Genomic DNA, 19,384 nt, shown 5'->3' with positions numbered 1-19,384 from the left:
TAATCTGCCTTGTGTATTGTGACTACAATATATACCATTGAGCATAAATTAATAAGTAATTCTGCATAGGACTGGAAAAAAGCTTTATCTTTAATATTCTACTCTAATTCAGAAAACTGATAGTACTCAGATAATGGGCATATTAATGGGAAGGTATGTACAATGATATACAAGTAGTTAATACGAGGAAATAGATTGCACAAATCTTAGTCTATAGTTAATATTTTTGTGTTTCATTTTACAACTTGGATCTGCATTCAATAAATATATTCTACTCATTTGCTATTCTTTTATTTTTAAAAATGTAATGAACTTACAGAGTTCCTCTCTGTCAAGTGACTGTGCACCACCTCCAAATAGGCCTTTGAAGAACCCTTTGTTTGGTGCTTCTGGTGTTTCTACTGGTGTGAAGAGTTCACCCAACATTTCCTTCAAAGAAAAATCATTGTCAGTCATATCTGAAATTTTATTTGGATTTCATAACAAAGGACAAAAGTACTATTAATGCACTCTCGTTGTATTCTCACTTGACTTCAGAATTCAAAGTGCCCATACAGTTCCCCCTGCAGATTTTATCATTTTGCTTCAAACAATTTAGCATGCATTAGATTAACTGAAAAGTTGTTAAGTCGCAATGATAGCTTTACATCACCTTTAACTCAGATAGAAATTCAAGTTGCGGTTAAACTCTGCACTTGCCTCACTTTCTTCAGTATGCATTTGATCAAGTGCAACCTCTGCAGCCCAACTAAATGTACCGTATATGGGTTGTGAGAACACAGAGTTTTTCTTAAAAAAATAAAATCTGATTCAATTCTAATTCCCTGCCCCCAGGTCTCTTTTCCATGCTGGAGAAACTGGACTTGTTTCATCTCTCCTTCCAAAACAACAGCTATAAATTAAAAGACAAAAGTACTCTATTCTTCAAATAATGCTTTTACAATAAAAAATAATTACACAACAATCTTTTATACTTTACCTGCAGATTTTCACATGTTTCTTGACTATAGGTGATTCTCTGGATTTCTGTAGGTGAGACAAGGTACAAAGCTTGCCCATTGTTGGTGAAGCAAAATGTTCTGGCTATCCGCATGTTGGTAAGCGGTAAGTAATATACATCCAACAGCGGCCTTAAACTTGGCAAACTTAAGAAAACAGAAAGGAAAAGATGTTAAAAGTAGGATATGAGCACTTTATCTACTTTTCTAAAGCTTGATACAGTGCATAAAATGCCTTTAAAACCCCCCTAAAAGCTTACATTTTTCAGAACTATGTAGGCTTATGCATATTCCTAGCTCACCTACCCTAAGTCCTCCACAACTGAAAGAGTAAAAATATAAACGTAAGCAAACTATTTTTCATAAGGATATATATATATATATATATATATATATATATATATATAATCTAATTGGTGCATTGTACGTCTCCAAAAATGGTAGCCAGTTTGATTCTCTGGGATTTTATTCTGTGTTTTTAAATAGGGCATGAAGAATCATTGTGAAAAAAATGTTGATATTATATCTTATACACAATAGAAACATTCAAACAAAGAATCTAACTATTAAATGCACACTAAAAGCTCTGTGGTATGTAAAGAGTTGCTATATTTACTTTGGGCAGCAGTACCAACTTGAATAAAATATTGGGGGGGGGGCAAGTAAGCCCCACCCCACATAATCGATCACATGATGCAATGCACACACATGATGCAATGCACACACACCATTTCAATGGCGATGCCCATCATCTTCGTTGGGGTCTGGCCTCCTCAAATATTTTATTGAGGGACCAAAAGGACCTTGGCCCCTAGGAGTTGGCTCCTATGACTTTGAGTTGCATCTAGGGGAAAGCAGTGTGTGACTGGAAGACAGTTCATACAACCAAACTCTCTCCCGCCACACTCTCTAGAGGTTTGGGGACTGCCTGAACAATGCAAGACTGTTGTATGGGGCTACATTGTGAAGAGGGAATTTCTCCTCCTGATCTTACGCAATTTACCTCTCATACTGGAACCATGTACAACACTGCTTTCACTGTTCAAAGGGCTTTGGGGGAGAATAGGATGAGGAGGGGAAGAGAGAATTTGGCTGCATCATGAGCTGCCTTCCAACCACATAATCATTAGATACATTCCCCACTTTCTTTTGAACAGTAGCCCTCTACCCTCACACCATGGTCTCATAAGTTACTTTGGAGCCTCCTCGGTTTCAAAAGAAGTTTGCTATGCTTTTTGAGCAATGCAATTGCAAAGCCCCACTGGGCACACAGAACTAGCTGTAAAGTTTCTCAGATCCTGGACAGTACAGAAAATCCAAGTAGTGCTTCTAATTTAGGACACATTTCCTTCAGAACTCCAAGGTTGGAACACCAACCACAGACCCCACTAAACTTAGCAGATGCTTTTAAAAGATGTATCACAGGAAAAAAAGAGCAGAGTCTCTTCTTATAGATAATGACTAGAACCACTGCTAAGTCCTGCCTGGAAACAAAAAATAAAAAAGCAGCTGGCCAAATTACCGTATTTTTCGCCTTATAGGACGCACTTTTCCCCCTCCAAAAATGAAGGGGAAATGTGTGTGCGTCCTATGGGGCGAATGCAGGCTTTCGTTGAAGCCTGGAGAGCGAGAGGGGTCGGTGCGTACCGACCCCTCTCGCTCTCCAGGCTTCAGGAAGCTATCCGCAAGCCTTGGGAGCTCCGCGGGAGTTCCCGTCAGGCTCCCAAGGTTTGCGGATAGCAGCCTGCATCCCGAAGCCTGGGGCACGCTGCACATATCGGGGCGTGCAGATATCAGGCAGCCCCACAAGCTCAGGGGACAGCGGGGAGGTGGAGCGCCGCCATCCCGCTATTCCCCGACCTGGTTTGGAGGCTGGCGCTTGGGAGAAGCGCGCTTCTCCCCACCGCCAGCCCCACAAGCTCGGGGGACAGATATCCGCAAGCCTGGGGAGACCAGTACGACTTCCCGCCAGGCTCCCTAGGCCTGCGGATAGCAGCCTGTTCTGGGGGCTGGGGAAGCTTGGGCATCCCCCGCCCCAGCCCCGCGCCTGAGGGGGGGAAAAAATAATTTTCCCCCTTTATTCCCCCCCCAAAAAACTAGGTGCGTCCTATGGGCTGGTGCGCCCTATGGGGCGAAAAATACGGTATGTCTACTGAATTGTTAAACTTCACTGCACTTTTTCAGATATAGTATACAAAGGGTATTGTGAAGCATATTGTGTTAGTCATTCTTCGTGATCATGAAACAGAGGAGTTGGTGATCTTCAGGGTATGAGCTTGAACCTATTTTATAGGTCACAAACACCAACTCTTCTTTGAACAGGACCGCTGAGGACAAAAGATTGGAAGAAACTAAGGACAACTTCATAGGTGGCTGGAAAAGACAGTTGTCAAATAAATATGATCTAAGATATTGATGAGTACCATTTATGTTTGAATAATTTTGATATTTTGGATGTATAAGCTGATCAAAAAGCAGCTTAACAAATTTATCATCTTGGTACAAGTTGTATCAGAATATTAAAACACAGTACAGATGACATTCAACTTAAGCTGGGGTTACGTTACAGGGATAGTGGATAAAGCCAAAATTGTGTATAGTCAAAACATATAGGGTTTAGTGGCGGATGGGAATGCCATCCCCTTAGGATGCCACCCCTTTGTAATTTTTTTTGCCAAGTGTGTAAAGGAGATGGACACAAGTTAAATGTGCATGTTGCAAGTTACCAGTGCCGAGTCTTTTCTGGCAGCACATTCTAGAATTCCTGTATAGTTCTTTATTTGAACAAAATGATATTATTTTAACAAACTAATAGTCTTGACCTACTTGCAGAATCCTATAAACAAACTCTATAGATCTATGGCATATGCCAATGCAGATTGTTTAGGAAAATATAGAATTATAGAATTGTAAAGTTGAAAGGGACCCTGAGGGTCATCTAGTCCAACTCCCTGCAGTGCAAGAATCTCAACTAGATCATACATGACAGATGACCATCCAACCTCTGCTTAAAACCCTCCAAGGAAGGAGAGTCCACCACCTCTCATGGGAGTCTGTCCCCTCAATACCTTCGTCCAAGTCATTATAAAGATGTTAGCACCCCGCAGCACTCCACATGTCCCTTTTTTCTAGGATGATGAGAAAATGTTAGTGATCACTCTTTGGGTTTGGTCAGTGAACCAGTTACAAATCCACCTAACCGTTATCTAGTCCAGTCTACATTTTACCAGTTTCTCAGCAAGAATATCACAGGGACTTTGTCAAAAGCCTTACTGAAATCAAGATACACTACATCCATAGCATTCTCCTGAATCACAAAGCTTGTAACTATCAAAAAGAAAGAAATGAGATTCATCAGACATGACTTGTTTTTGAGTAACCTATGGTGGGTCGTAGTAATCAGTGTCCTTTTATAAATGCTCACAAACTGACTGTTGAATATCTGTTCTAGGACCTTTCCTGGTATTGATGTCAAGCTGACCTATTGGTAGTTATCTGGAACTTGTTTTCGTGTTTTGAAGATGAGGACATCAGCCCACCTCTAGTCTTTTGGGACCTCACTTGTTGTCCAAGAATTGTCAAAGATTATAAGCAGAGGCTCTGACTTTACTCCCGAAATTTCCTTTAGTACCCTTGAGTGCAGCTCATCAGGCCCTGGAAATCTGAATTCATTTAAAGTAGCTAGGTGTTCCCTTACCACCTCTTCCCATCTTTGGCTGCAGCTCCTTCCTTGCATCATTTATTCTGTCATCATCAGGTTGGGCACTGCTTTTCTTTTGGGTGCAGAGACAAAGCAGGCATTGAGCACTTCTCTGTCACCCAATAGCATTTCTCTGTCTTCTCCAATCAGAGGATCTTGCTTGTTCTTTCTCTTGTTTTGAACATAGCCAAAGAAAACCTTTTTTACTGTTGTTAATTTATCTTGCAAGCTTGAGCTCATTCTGAGCTTTGGCCTGCCTGACCTCCCTGCAACTCATGTATACTCTTCCTTAGTGATTTTTCCTTTCTTCCATTATACATTCCCTTATGCATTCCCTTCTTACATCTCAGCTAATCTGTAAGTTCATTATGAAACCACAGTTGTTTATTTAGGTGCCTCTCACTTTTCTTTCTTGTTGGAACTGTCTGTGCCTTCAATATTTCACATTTAAGAAACTCCCATCCATCTTGGACACCCTTCTCTTAAGAGTATTTCTGACCATGAGACTTCACACAGTAGTTCAAGGTTTTTGAAATCAGCCTTCTTAAAGTCCAGAGCGCATGTCCCATTACACTCAGCTTTCCTGTAGCTAGGTATCATATGACCCCAAAGGACATGATTAATTCCTCCCAAGGTTCCCTATACTTTCACTTTGTCCATCAGTTCCTCTATGTTGGTGAGGACCAGGCCCAAGAGAGATGACCCCCTTGTTGCTTCTTCCACCTTATTGGAAATGAAATAGTGAGGCAACTGAGGAATTACATTCTTGGAAGAGTTTGAGCTCCAACAGATATCAGGGTAGTTGCTCCCATGACTACTATACCTTTCCTTTTTGAATGTTTAGTAAGATCACTTCTACAATTTTTATCCATATTCTCTCAATCTGTGTTCTATGTTCCAAGTCATGGATATCTTCACAAGTGTACATTTTCTTAATAAATAATGCTACTCCTCTTCCCTTCCTGTTTGATCTATTCATTTGGAGCAGGTTGTACTCCTAAATATTCCAGTCATGAGTCTCATCCCACCAGGTTTCAGTAATGCCTATTAGGTCATATTGCCATCCTGCATTAAGTGCTCAAGTTCTAATTGCTTGATTCCCATATTCTGTGCATGAAGAGTATAGAGAGTCAACTGTGTAGAGACAACTGAAACTTCTGCACACTGCTGCCTCTGTCCTCTTCCATAGATAGTCACCTGCCACGACTACAAATCTCTTCCTTTTCTGGGAAGTGACAGAAATCATTCTGTACACTGTACCTTCCACTACCATCTTGGTGTGTTTGAGGTTTGCAACCACTGCACTTGCTCCTCTGGCTGATAATTGGTGTTTGAGGTGAGGGCATGGAACCAATTTTGTAGTTCCAGAGACACCGCATGGCTCCTGAAAGTCCTGCTTTTTTGTGCCACATTCCTCCAGGGGTTTGTCTCCTGCACTGGGCAATCTTCCTCCTCCCTAGAGGCACCTGCCTGCATCTCTGTTCCAGCACAGTCCACTCAAAGCTTCTGATCCCAGGTTAGTTAGTTAATGCAGGTAAGTAAGTTTAAGTAATTCAAAAATACCATTGCAAAGAAGCCAAACTCTTGCAACTAATGGTACATGCCCCACAAATCCATAGAGGGAAGATGATGACATAGAAATCCAACTCCATATGAAATCTTTCCCTCCTACTATTAGATTGCACTTTTCTTCTGTTCACACTGTCTCTGTGTTTTAAATTCAAATTTAGTCATGTCTAGCTGGAAAGCAGACATTTTTGAGAGATGGATCTGTAAAATTTAGCCTCTACTTTTAATAGCAATAGCAGCTGCCACCCAAAGATATGCTCAGCATATGTGGGCACAGTTCCCTTGCATGACGCAGACAACTGTTTCCTTTCTCCCAGTCCTATCAGCTGACAAATGAAACAACAATCTCTTGATCACAGCAAGCTCGTCTGATACTGGTTTTCTTCAGATATCATACTAAATCTTGGTCAAAAAAATTTAACCAAAGTTAACACAATGTTTAAATTGACAAACTAGTTTACATCTGGCTGGCAAGTAAGAATAAGCTACTGTTTGAAATAGGTAACAAAACATGGGGTCAGATCCAAAGGTTCTGCACTTGTGCCACTTGTGGAATTGATCATTCTCCCCTCCTTCCCATTCTTTCCAGAAGTCACTCCAGAACAGTATGGGCCGAATCATGGGAGGCTGTCACAGAATGGGGAATCACCCAAAATCAGGTTGAGGAAACGTACATTAGGGGAGCTCCACAGCTAGCATTCAATCTGTTGCAGCAAGAGTCTTCTGCCTAATTTGGGGTGGCATTCCCACTGCAGCCTTCCATGAGACACCCCACAGTTGAGATTCCACCTTTACTGTCTGGAGCAGCCTTTCAGGGGTGCAGGGGGCTGCAGATCAGTTGTGTAAGCATTCCACTGAGCTTACGATGGCTTGGTACAATGATTCAACTGGCAAAATTTGCAGCTGAGGCACTGCACCAGATCATCAAGAGAATAACAAGCAGTAATGGCATTTTTGGAACCAAGAGTATTGTTTGGATTCTAAACTATGGTTAACACAAGCCACGATTTTAATGATATTTAAGCAGAGCCCTATTAAGTCATAATTCCAAACAAAATGATTTTAAATAGCTGTGAACTGCATTCTTAATGTTAATTAGTCAAGCCAAAAGAAGAAAAATGCATGTAGCAAAGGGATGGCAAAAGTTATCTTTTGCTTCAAAGTCATTCAAAAACTGCATTAAATCACATAAATAGGTAAACAAGTGGCTAGTTTATCAGCAGTCCTGCATACAGGTTACATATGAAGTATGCATGTTATGACTGCATGTTCTCCCCATCACTTGTACAGCTTCAGTGTGAACTGAAGAATCCCTTGTTCTAGGCTCTGTTGCAGATAAAATATGCAGCATCTGTTTGACGGATTTTAAAATAAATTAATAATAATAGAATAAGTATATTATTTTAATACTGTAAATATATTACAGCTGCAACAATATTTACCCATCAAATCCTTCATTTTCCCTGTGTAGTTGCAGTCTTATTCACCTATATAACATTTGTTTTCTTAAAGTCTTTGTACATTTTATGTATTTTCAGTGAACACATCTATACTGATTATATTGCCTCCTTTTAGTATTGAATATCTTACCTAAAAGTCATTATATGTCCATTGGCACAGAAACAAGCAAGGCAGATACTGTTACTCAGTGCCACTATATCTCCACGAAGGACAAATGAAGTCTCTGTTATATTTTGCTTATAAGTACAGTTCTGTGAAGGCAGTGAAATAACTTTTGCTTGCTTTTCAGAACATATCACTGCATATTGGTTTTCACTGATTTCCTGAGAGGAGGATGGAGACACTGAGACAGGCCGGCGTTTCTTCACCTTATCCTTTTCGTCCTTGTCTTCAGGAACATTGGGTTCTCTCCAGGGTTCATATGCTGGTGGAACTAATGATCCTGTAGTGTCCAGAAAAGCCATTCTCAGTATTGCCCCTTTAAGCCTTAGTATGGTTCCTAAGATACAGAAACAGAGAAAGTTGCTAAAATAGATGTACAATTTTTGACTAATAAAAAAATGTTCAGCCTAATACACTGAAATGCATTCCTAATTTATAAAGCACTCTTAAACTATTGCCTCCATAATACCATGACATGTAGAATGTGCTTAGGGGTCACTCCTAAACAAGGGTCCTTTCTGAAACGAAGTCTTCAAGAAATACATGTAAGCACATAACTTGTTCTTTTAATGAAGGATCATACTGAAGAACCCATATGAAAGTACATTTATATGTACTTATATTTGGAAGCTCATTTTTTAATTAAATACTGCCTTAGATTTGTTCTGTAAAAAAAAGGGTTCCTGTTTGCAGAAGATACTGAGATCCAGCAGAGGGTCTATGCTGGAGGAAGGAATTCCCCCAGTTCCTTCTTCCTCTAGCCTCCCCATGTTGCTGCTTATGAGCTTCCCATAGGCATCTGGCTGGTCACTGTGAGCGTAAGATGCTGGGCCTTTAATCTGATCCAGCAGGGCTCTTCTTTTATTCTTATGTACTCATGTCAGTTGCTGAAACTACTGTAACAGATTTTCAGAGATCATAGGGGGGATGATGGAGAGAGGAAAGTAGCTAAAATGGTCTCCCCCCACCCCCCACATATAGTATAACTATGAATCACATGTCTGGATCAAACTACTTCGTTTATACATCTTTTCTCTTTCTTTAACCCTGTGTTGAAATAAGATAATGCTGGCAACATGTTGGCAGCACACACACAAAAATTACAGTTCCTGCTTATCATTTTTTTTGGGGGGGGGGGAGAATTTTTAAAAAGCAGGATTTTCTGGCATCCCTCAGAGGTCCGTTCCATCTATAGGAGAAAACAATACAGAAATCTATAGATAAAGAATAATAAAATTCAGGGGAAAGGACTTGCTCACAATTGCCCTCAAATGCTGTTGTACAGGATAGCCAAATCTACAGATTTTCTAATCCTGTGCTTCCAAAGCAAGATGACATGTCCATTTATACAAAGCACAATCTATTTGAGGCATATGGTTAGAAATATTGCAGTTTATGAGTGATATTTTGCTTTTACACATATGTGAAGATGAAATTTTACAGATGAAAAGGATTGTGCTGAATTCCTATATACCTGATTATATATAAACTTTAGCACTATAAGAGAAGCCATCACAATTCTCACAAGAAAGTTCATTTTTCTGGCAAAATATGCCAGAAGAAGCCAACAAATGGCCTGCTTGCTTTTGTGCCGATGACTGTCATAATCACAACACCACGTTAAGAATTAAAAGCACATAGTATTTTGCACATTGTAAACTCTGCCTTGTGAAATACATACCACTGGGAGATACAATTACTGGCTGAAGTAGTCTTTGCTCTCCTCCTGGGGGTAAATTCAATGCAATGACTAAAACTGTACCCAACGTAGTGCCAACCCACAAGCAGGGTGAAGGTGCTGTATCAGCTTTTCGTGTGAAAGTCTCACAGAAATGAAGAGCTGAAATTGCTTCTCGAGATTCCTTGTCAATGCTGGTGACACTAGAACTCCTGGATCTGCTGAAGGAGTTGTCTCTAACATCTGAAATATTTAATATCAATTTAAACACAATGAAAAATAGTCCATCTTCCCTTTAAAGGACAGTTACAAACAGTCTTGCTATAAGGCGTCTATAAAAACTCAATTCACTACAGTTAAGTCCATTTCACACATTGCATGTTTTAGGTGAACACTTAAGTAACAAGTGTGAAAGAAATGTGTTTGAACACACACATATATGCCTACAAGAGCACCATCACGGTCTACAAGTATCGACAAAGAAGTGAATCTATGTATCTGTACATGAAAAGTAGCTTGCTGAATATACCATACTTTATCATAATCACATTTATCTTTTAGATAGGACAACACAGCTGTGATCAAGTAATTTTTTTAAAAAAAGATATATATCATAATGTTGCATGATGCGCCATTTCTCAGACCAGCTTGGTCATTTTCTTTCTGACTAGTTTTATGAGATGCTATACACTATGGAGGAAAATGATGTAAACATATTTTAAGTTCTTTTACAAACATACACAAACACACACAAACACACACACAAACACACAGAGAGCTATTGATTTCTTTTTTAGTTCAGATTAATAGTTCTCACTATTTTTTAAAGCTAGTTATTGCAACTTTAGGACAGAGGATCTATTTGCTTATGTAAATTAGATGAACCCATAAATGTACTTTTTTTTTTTGAAACACCAATATAATATTAGGTCAGATTTCTGAGCCAAAAACTAGAGCCCAGACACATGAAATATATATTCTCATCGACCACCCAGCCACAGAATCTATTGAACGTGTGTATTTAATGTGGAGAGATAGGGAAGGGGATGGTGGTAGAGTACGATACAGTTGTATAGATAAGATTAATTATGGGTGCTTGCTTTAGCGTATCTGTAGTATACGGTTAGCAACACAATGACGGTATTTGATAAAGGTACAGGGCAGGACCTTTCTATGGCAGTAGCATTAACTGTGAAGGCCACTGCATAAGAAGGTCAGTTCATGCCCATCTCTTTTGACGTTATTAAGTTTATCAGGAGCTCTTTCTTTCCAGTAGGGCTTTTGTTATTGATGATGATGTTGATGATGATGACGCGTCTATTATTTTGTTATATTGCTTAATCTTATTGCTTAGTTTTAAAATGTAGTTGTACTTTCAAAATTGTGGTTTTATTTTTATGGCAGAAAGTTTTATACAAAAACTCAATACTTCTCAAGTTATAAAACAGTGAGATTTCCAAGTTGTGTGTCCCAAGAGGAGCTGAAGTGTACCTTGAAAAGTTAAGCTAAGCCACCATGTTGAATGCACTCAACTCTCTATGCTAAAGTAGCAAGAACATAGCATTGTTCCTCCTATCCTTTGCCAATATTTGAGCAGTGAAGGCATCTTGAAGGTGAGAGGAAGAACACACTGAGATTTTCTGACACAGTTCAGTCCATGTAAATATATTGTTCAGATCTTAGATCCATTGAAAGTATGAAAATGATTTCTGACCTATTAAATTGCCATACTGGTCATACTGTCCCTTTCAAAAGTACAGTATGTTAAAATCTCATTTTCATACGAACACCAGACTTTTAAACCTGATATTATATAGTGATTTGCTGCATTTAGTAAGCATGTTTGTAAAGAAGAACTGCAAAAAAGCAGAAGGATCAAAAGTGTGAAGAAATACTGAAATTTCAAGATTAACATGCACATCTGTAACAAATAAGATAAACAAAAAACCTTATAATTCACTGAAAGTAGGGGATGTGCCTGACATTGATTTCTGCCTCTTTGACTTTTAGTTTGTACCTTTCTTTTGATAGAGAACTCTATAGTACTATTTCCTTAGTAAAACTGCAAGGGCTTTAATGGAGACGTAAATTTGCTAAGACATAGTTCAAGAAAACAGCATGATTTCATAAAGGCATTCAGATTTAAACATGAGCGTATGCCTACTGTACTACTAATATGTATACATGATTTTAGTTTTATATGCCAATGGTCCAATCAAAATCAATAAAGACCGACACACAATTATATCCCCAGGGGATCTTAAAACCTAAGGCCTCACTACTGAGGCCATGATCTGAAGAACTATGAAGTTCCATTTCCTAAGGGTACTTTAATTTTTTTTTTAATTGTATCCCACTACTCCAGAATAGCAAACTATATTTAAAATTAATGGTAGTTTCAAAGGTAGCTGTTTGTATTCTTGCCTAAGTTTCTCAAACTGTGTATACAGTTGCAGCAACAGCCCATTGTGATGCACATAGCAGTTCATTAAATACTTGTTTTAAGACTCAGGTGATTGATTAGATCTTAAGAAATATTATGTAGCTGAAGCAGCAGCCTATTTATTCAATTTATTTTTTACATTTATATCTTGCTTTTACTCTAGGGAGCACAAGGCAGCACACGTTATTCCTCTGATGCCTCTTTTATTCACACAACAGTCATGTGGAATAGGTTAGGTTGAGAGAAAGTGAATGACTCAAGTAAGCCAGTGAGCTGAATCTGGATCTTCAAGTCCTAACTCAACACTCTTATAACCACTACACCACACTGGCTATGAAAAGAGGTATATAGGATTTCCTTAAACTATTCTTGTTTTCCATACAGTGTCCAAACTGATAATAATGTGAAACATGGTGATTAAAAAACAAGAACCTAAGAAGAAAATTTTATGTCTTATTTCAGTAGATTTCCCATGGTTTTAAAAGATAAGAACATAAAAGTGGCTCCAAGTAGATGGAAAAGCATTTTGCTCACATGCATTAAATACTGTCAAATTTTGGAATACAACAATGGAAATTAAATGGACTCCCCCTACTTAGTAGTTAGGTCACTGTATGTGTTTCTTTTTCCGCAGCCTTTTCAAAAATTGTAAACATCATTAATACAGGCTTTGAACAAACACTTACCTAACTCAGGTTTCAGTTCAGTTGGTAAGCTTAATTTTCTAGACATCTTTGCTGAAAAATAACGTATAGTTTTATAATAAAGCTAGAATGATCACATTTTAAAGAGTTTATGAAACTAAGAATTTAAGCTGTTGGTTTCCAAAATAAGAAATCATATACAACAATTGTAAGCAAGGAAGGTATGCACATTTACACATATATTTGTAACAGGTTTTAGTGACAAGTGTGCAGTCAGAGTATGGCAGTGTACCTTCTTTGGAGTTATGAACAGTTAAGAACATTAGTAGTTAAAATTCTCAGAATCTCTAATGTCTTTATTGTAGTGCACTGTAAGTCATTATTTTGTATGATTTCCCTGGCACTAAATGGATTTAAAAATTGAGTCAAGTTTACTTAAGCATTTTTCCAACCACCTCCCCCAAACAGTGGAATACTAACACTACAAAAAGAATAGAAAACAGCTGTTCCACAAAAAAATGATAAATTTTAGAAAAGTTCACAGAATTACACTGTAAAGTTAAAGACCACAAAAGAGTGGCTGTGGCTGCTGGGAATATATTGGAGACAAATTTGTATAGAAAATAAGTTCATGAACTATGTTCCTGGGGAAGGACTCTTTTCTCCACTGATGAGGCCAAGTTAGCCAGAACCACCATTGACAGAGGGCAACTCCATCAAGCCCCTACCTTCAAGGAATCTAACTGCTGTCAAACAGCACTGTTCAGCAGAGGGAAGAACCATGTGGAAGAAGCATCCCTGACCCAATTAGGGTACCGCTGCTCCTCTAGTTGGGCGGGGACAGTATGCTGGTGCTTCCACCCTATCCCATTGTCAAGGCAGAGACAAACAGAACCTGAAGCAGTCTGGTCCTGTGCTCTAGAATACAACATCTACATGTGGAAGCCAACCCTGCTGAGAATGCAAACAACAAGATTCATACATATTGGTAAGCTGTCTTGACATATGCAAACCACTTTAAGAATTTTTTGCTGAAAAGCAGGATATAAATGTTCTAAATAAATAAAACAAAGTAATACTATGCTGCAAGTAAACTGGACAGAAAAGTGAGAAGGTGATGGAACAGTCAAAGAACATACTGTACTAGTTGATACCTAAACTCCAAATATAGCTGGAGGAGAAGCCTGTATACTTTAGGACTGGTAAGCCTTTAAGAAATTTTCCATACAAACTTGCTCAAATGCCCCACTCTGAACCTGAGGCCCTTCCTGGGGTCTTTTCATTGATGGTGTCTAAAAGTATGCAATTTCATCTTCAGGGAGGTTTGTTTGGCTCTCCTTTCTTTCAATAGGTTAAGATCATTTTGTTTAGATGTGCTTAAAGTGGGGTGGTGGGGGAGACAGGAGAAAGGGTTGCTGCTGCTTTTTTTTTTTTAGTTTGTTTTATACCGGTTGTTGTAAGATGCTGTTTTAAATTTTATTTTGTTTTATGTGATGTAAAATTGTTATGCTTTATGTTTTGTTTGTATGGTATTGATTTTAACCTTGCTAGTTGAAAAACCAGTTCTGAGAGATTTAGTGTAGACTTTAATATGGTCACATATTACATTTAGATATCATTTTGAACAAGTTGATTTTTAAAGGCCGCTTACAAGTCTGATTTTTTAAATTTTGCTAGTTTTGCATTTGCTTGGTAAAAAATGTATTTATTCACCCAGGTCACAGTGGAGACCTTGACAGCCATAGGAGAGACAGACAACGACACATGCACACACAAAGAAATTTGTAGCCATATTAAAAATGCAAGCAAATTTCAGTGAGTTCTGAAGACCTGATCAGAAGAATATATAAAGACACTCATTATTACTGGAGTATTTTAATCCATCTCCCCATCAAAATTGCACTCCGCATCAGCCAATAGGAAGTATTCAGTGAAAGGCACCACAACAAACAGCTCTCAAAGAGCCCCAGACAAATCCCATCTAGGACACATCAAACCCCAAAGCTTTAGATCTCATCAGATAGAGACAATGCACACATGCCTACAATAGGAATGTTACTGGTGTTTTCAATGAAAGTGGCTCACGAAACACAGATCTCAAGAACTCTAGATAAAAGCAAATCAGAAATTAAATTCTTTTAAATCAAAGTCACCACTCATTGTTTAAAATAGGCAGCCACTATCAGAAGAATCTATCTGAGAAGGCCAAACATAACATCTAAAGAGACGTACTGAAATATGACCAATACAGATTTAAAATTGTACCAAGAGACATGACCACAGAACATAAGCAGGTGATCTAATCCTGCTCACTGAAAACACTGACCTTTGCCATAGAAGCAGCAATTGTTATGGACAAATTAGTATAATTCACACAGTACCTCTTGAAAGGAGTTCATAAATTATAATTATTGGGCATATCAGCCCAGCATGTAGATAAAACTGACACAGTGAGAACAGCATATAAGCAACAACTCAGAGGGTAAACCAATTGTCTCTTTTCCTTTACTCCTTTGCCACGCCTGCAGAATTTGTGCCATATCAACTTAACTGCAGTTTAAATCAGTAGGCAAAATTAACTAGCTACACATTTAATGGTGCCTGATTAATTACAGGAACCATTTTGAAAGCAGTTCACATAGTTAATCATCTCCGCTAGCAAAACAGTCATCTGCAGTCCAGACACCACCAGAAAATACCATCTACTGAGGAGGAGGGCTTGCTTGTGGTTCCCCATGTTCATGACACACACAGTTTCAGAGGATATTTGGGATAACTAATAGTTATTTCCCTTGGCAACTCTCTTCTATTGCTGTGGGTTTATTTTCTGCTTACTTTATTATTTATCTCTTTTTATGTTGCATGAATTCTGTTCAACACCAAATTGAGATATATCATCTTAAAATAACAATAATTTTAACATTCTTTGTATGCTTCTTTCATTTCTGCAAGCCAAACAGCTGAATCTTTGTGTGCCTTTGAGTCTCCTCCAAATATATCCTTGCTATGTTGGGTGAGGCCCAGAGGAAAAAAGGATGCCAGCCACTGCAGAGCTGCCCAGCCTGGCACTGAAAGATGGGGTCGTTAAAGTCAAAGTAGATCAAATTTCGGAAATATTGTGCCCACCACAGAGTCACCTGGCACACTGCATCTCCTTTCAGTGCCTAGACTGTTAAAGCAAGAATACTGTGCCTGCCCAGGAAGCAGCTCACCTAGTCCAGAACAATTGGTTTCCCCCCAAGGTCCTCTCACTTAAATGGGTGGCTCTGCAGCATCCTTCCTCCTCCTGGCAGCCATCTGCTAAGTTCATGGGGTGGGGAATAGACTGCCTACCCAGGAGGTGCAGGGGCTGGAGGAACAAATCACCTGCCTAGGGGTAAATCTTGCACAAGTCCTGGATTATCTGAAGACCTGTAGAAGGAGCATGGCAGACTTCCTGGATTGTCCAACAGAAGTCTGCAAGACTGCTATTCTGTCTTATCTTAAGAGCAAGCTGATGAAAAAAGGTATGAATAGTTGTCGTGAGCCAGACTTAACCTCTAGGAGCCCTCTTGATAATATGCCTCCTCTTTGTATAAAGAGTAACTAAGATTACACTCTTTGAAGTCTTTCTGCTGCTTCAGCAAACAGCAGAATACTACTACTGACTGCAACTGGACATAGCAGAGGCCACTTTCAAAAGTGGTAATTTGCCAAAGATTTTCTTTGTCCTATTGCATCCATGCAGAGCCTTATGGGTGGATTTATTCCAGAGGTCAATGGTCTTCTGTTCCCTCATTCATCCAGAAGGTAGAATCTTCTGTAACCAAGTCAGACATTTTCACTAGTCACTTTGCAGATAAAATGCTCACATTGTTCTAACCTTCATGCCACAATTAGAGCAGAGTCTGAACTACAGGTTGCTCTTCCTTGGATTTAGCTTTGCCACTATCTCATGGTGATAGGATGTTTGGTAAGGCACATGTGCCATATGGATACTGTATGCACATACACCTTGACTGGTAAGAGATAGGCTAGCATCTCAAGCGGAGAGAGGAAGTAAGTAATCTTTTCTTGCCAGTATCAATCAACCTTTGACTGCCATTTAATGCAGCAGACCAACCAATACCACTCATTTGTCCCTGGGTGCTGGTGGAGTTGTGAGGCAAAACCTTCAGTTTCTCTCTCTCCTTCGTTATTTCTTTTTCTCTTTTGACTGCACACAATGGCAAAGCAGCAGATTTTTACCTGGAGGTAACTGGTGCTGCATACAGGTGTGTCATGCATATCATGAAGTAATACAGCTGGATAACTAGTGGCATGATGGCAACATCCATCTCCATCCACAGTTTGTCTCTGAAAATGAACCTAATACTTTTGACTAGCATATCTAGCACACATCAATAAATTTGTGGCATCTTCTAGGATTCTTTTTACAGACACTTATGCACCATGCCACACAGGCTGGTTGGTTAGTTACACATTATACAGGTGCTTCCTTTAATCATGGAACTGCTTGTGGGTGACAGTTTTTGTGAGAGCGAATCTCCCTGTTATTTCCTTTTTACTCTGCTACTAAGTCAAGCCAAAAGACAGCAAGTAGAATCTTCCTTAATTTGAGAAGCTTCTGGTTTTATTTCCCAACCATACTAGAGCAGCATGGCTGTGACTTCTTTGTGGCTGGATACCTCATTGCTCTCTTGACATTTGAATGAAAGCAGCACATAGACTGGGCATCACAGTATCCTAGAAGCCAGTCCTGTTGACACAGGAAGAGTAACAATGGTAGAGAAGCACTTAATTTGTAGTGACTTGCACACAACTTGCAGATTAACAGATATGTTGATTGTTTCAACACATTAAAACTAAATCTATAAAATTCCCTTTGACACCGAATGTTGTGATAAACTGAAGATATTAAAGAAACATGATCAAGAAAATAACCATTAGACAACATGCTGTAAATATGCAAATTTAGAAGAGAGATAAGCCACTGTGGTTACAGTGAAATATATATTGTTACACATAATTAGTAAAATCTCACTGCAAGTAAACAATTAGATAGAAATAATGATAAATGGGAGAAAGTCTGCTAAGTAATTTAATTTCCATTCAAACAGATGACCAATAGGTTTAACAGATATACTCTAAAATAAAAAGCAGAACAACCATATCCAAGCAATAAGGTTATTTCTTATGCTCTTACAACAGAAGGGTTCAATCCACCTTATGCATGTACTGCAAACTTGATAAGTAATTTGCAATTTAATTGTCGGTGATCAAAGATCAGTTAGCAACAAGGATTCAGAGAGAATACACTTATTGCTGAAATACATGAATTAAAATATTATGTACTTTATTGCCAAGAAGCTAAAACCATTGTTCATGCATTTCAGAATTAGCGTTAACATTTTGAGAACCTATGTTAAAACCATTTTATACGGCAATGCTTACAGGATTGAACCCTTTCAGTATTTCTGAATAGAAACCAAAACCTTTGTAGAAGGATGTGCATATACAATTAGAGAAAATTAAGAGCCCAGTCTCTTGGATTGTGTTAATAATTGAGCACAGTATATTAGCAGAGAAGCAGCCCAAAGGAACACCACTTATGGTTAGGAGAATATTAATTTAACAAATATAATGCAGCTTGCTTTGTTTTGCTGCAGAGTTAAGCGCTGCATAGAATAAGGTCCCAGGTAAGGAGCAAAGGAGAATTTTTCTAGTTCCTACCTATATCATTGGCTACCATCTTGGAAAACTTTCTGCTTTTGGTCTTCACTGCAAATAATATTTCAATACAAAATGTCAATTTACTAAAAATATGAGCTAATGAAAATTTATGATAATTCTCTTAAAAATAAAAATACTATACCCTTTTCTATAAAATTATTCATTTTTTGATCATCATCAGAATTGTTGGGAGAACCAGAACCTAAATGAGTGAAGATAAGAATGAAAGGGACATACGAAATGGATATTAACAAAAAAAGGATGCATACAAAAAAATTACGACAGATGACAAAATGAGAAAGACTATATATCCTAATCCATATCATATGCAACAAATAAACACCTCTTTGGGTATTATGGATGATTTATTTCAGGCTTTTTTCCTGCAAAAAAAGAGGGAGTATTCACCTATATCTCCTGCTTTATGCCCTTAGAATTTGCATAAGGACATCCACATTTGAGACAGATAACTTTTGCGTCTTCCATGTTTCACTTTCATCATACACAGCTTTAATTTTTCGAACTTATGCTGGTGCTACAATTTTCTAGTACAGGTGAGACCACACAACCAAAGGAAAGCATAGAAGATACATATTTTCTGATGGGAATTGGGAAACGGGAAACAAAACAGTCTGGAAAGGTTGCTTGTGTTCAGATTAACAAAAATATTCACATGATAATAACAGCAGGGATTCTAGTTCACATTTTAAATGTCAATTTTTGTATTATCAATATTGCCAAAATAATTCAGAAGAAATAGCTTCATTTAGGTCTAAAGTGTGTTCCAGTGCACTTATCTCTGTGATAACAAATGAAAATACAGCTACTTTTGCCAATTCTCTGTATTTCAATCCAAAAGAGAAAAGATTTGAAGTGTGATTGTTTTGCTATTAATTACTTTAAAAACTAATTGGAAATAACATCCTTTGTTTACCTGTAAAAATGAATTTTGTAAATAGTTTTCTGCATGCATATATTTATTTATTACATTTTAACTAAGAATATAAAAAACCTTCC

General features: G+C 38.3%; 1 protein-coding gene and 1 long non-coding RNA gene across 10 annotated transcripts in view; one reads left to right on the top strand and one right to left on the bottom strand.

The window, feature by feature from the left end:
• The window catches only part of LOC128410633 (uncharacterized), a 28,990-nt gene extending 20,886 nt beyond the window's left edge, over positions 1-8,104 (top strand). For 3 of the 4 annotated variants that reach the window (XR_008329561.1, XR_008329559.1, XR_008329560.1), the window contains exons 4-6: positions 835-1,104; positions 6,119-6,214; positions 8,018-8,104. This is a non-coding gene — a long non-coding RNA (uncharacterized LOC128410633). The remainder of the gene's footprint in view (positions 1-834; positions 1,105-6,118; positions 6,215-8,017) is intronic. The other variant, XR_008329562.1, reaches the window with a different exon arrangement.
• STXBP5 (syntaxin binding protein 5) overlaps positions 1-19,384 on the bottom strand; it is a 118,813-nt gene that overhangs the window by 6,853 nt on the left and 92,576 nt on the right. For 2 of the 6 annotated variants that reach the window (XM_053382120.1, XM_053382125.1), the window contains 7 exons: positions 18,510-18,569; positions 18,368-18,415; positions 12,698-12,748; positions 9,572-9,811; positions 7,858-8,227; positions 980-1,145; positions 318-429 (listed from right to left, as the gene is read on the bottom strand). In XM_053382120.1, coding sequence (XP_053238095.1) covers positions 318-429; positions 980-1,145; positions 7,858-8,227; positions 9,572-9,811; positions 12,698-12,748; positions 18,368-18,415; positions 18,510-18,569 — 1,047 coding nt within the window. The remainder of the gene's footprint in view (positions 1-317; positions 430-979; positions 1,146-7,857; positions 8,228-9,571; positions 9,812-12,697; positions 12,749-18,367; positions 18,416-18,509; positions 18,570-19,384) is intronic. The other 4 variants (XM_053382122.1, XM_053382121.1, XM_053382123.1 and 1 more) reach the window with 4 other exon arrangements.

This window comes from Podarcis raffonei, chromosome 3, assembly GCF_027172205.1.
Source record: "Podarcis raffonei isolate rPodRaf1 chromosome 3, rPodRaf1.pri, whole genome shotgun sequence".
Lineage (NCBI taxonomy): Eukaryota > Metazoa > Chordata > Lepidosauria > Squamata > Lacertidae > Podarcis > Podarcis raffonei.
The sequence above is the reverse complement of the archived record's forward strand: the minus strand, read 5'-3'. Positions and strand labels throughout refer to the sequence as shown.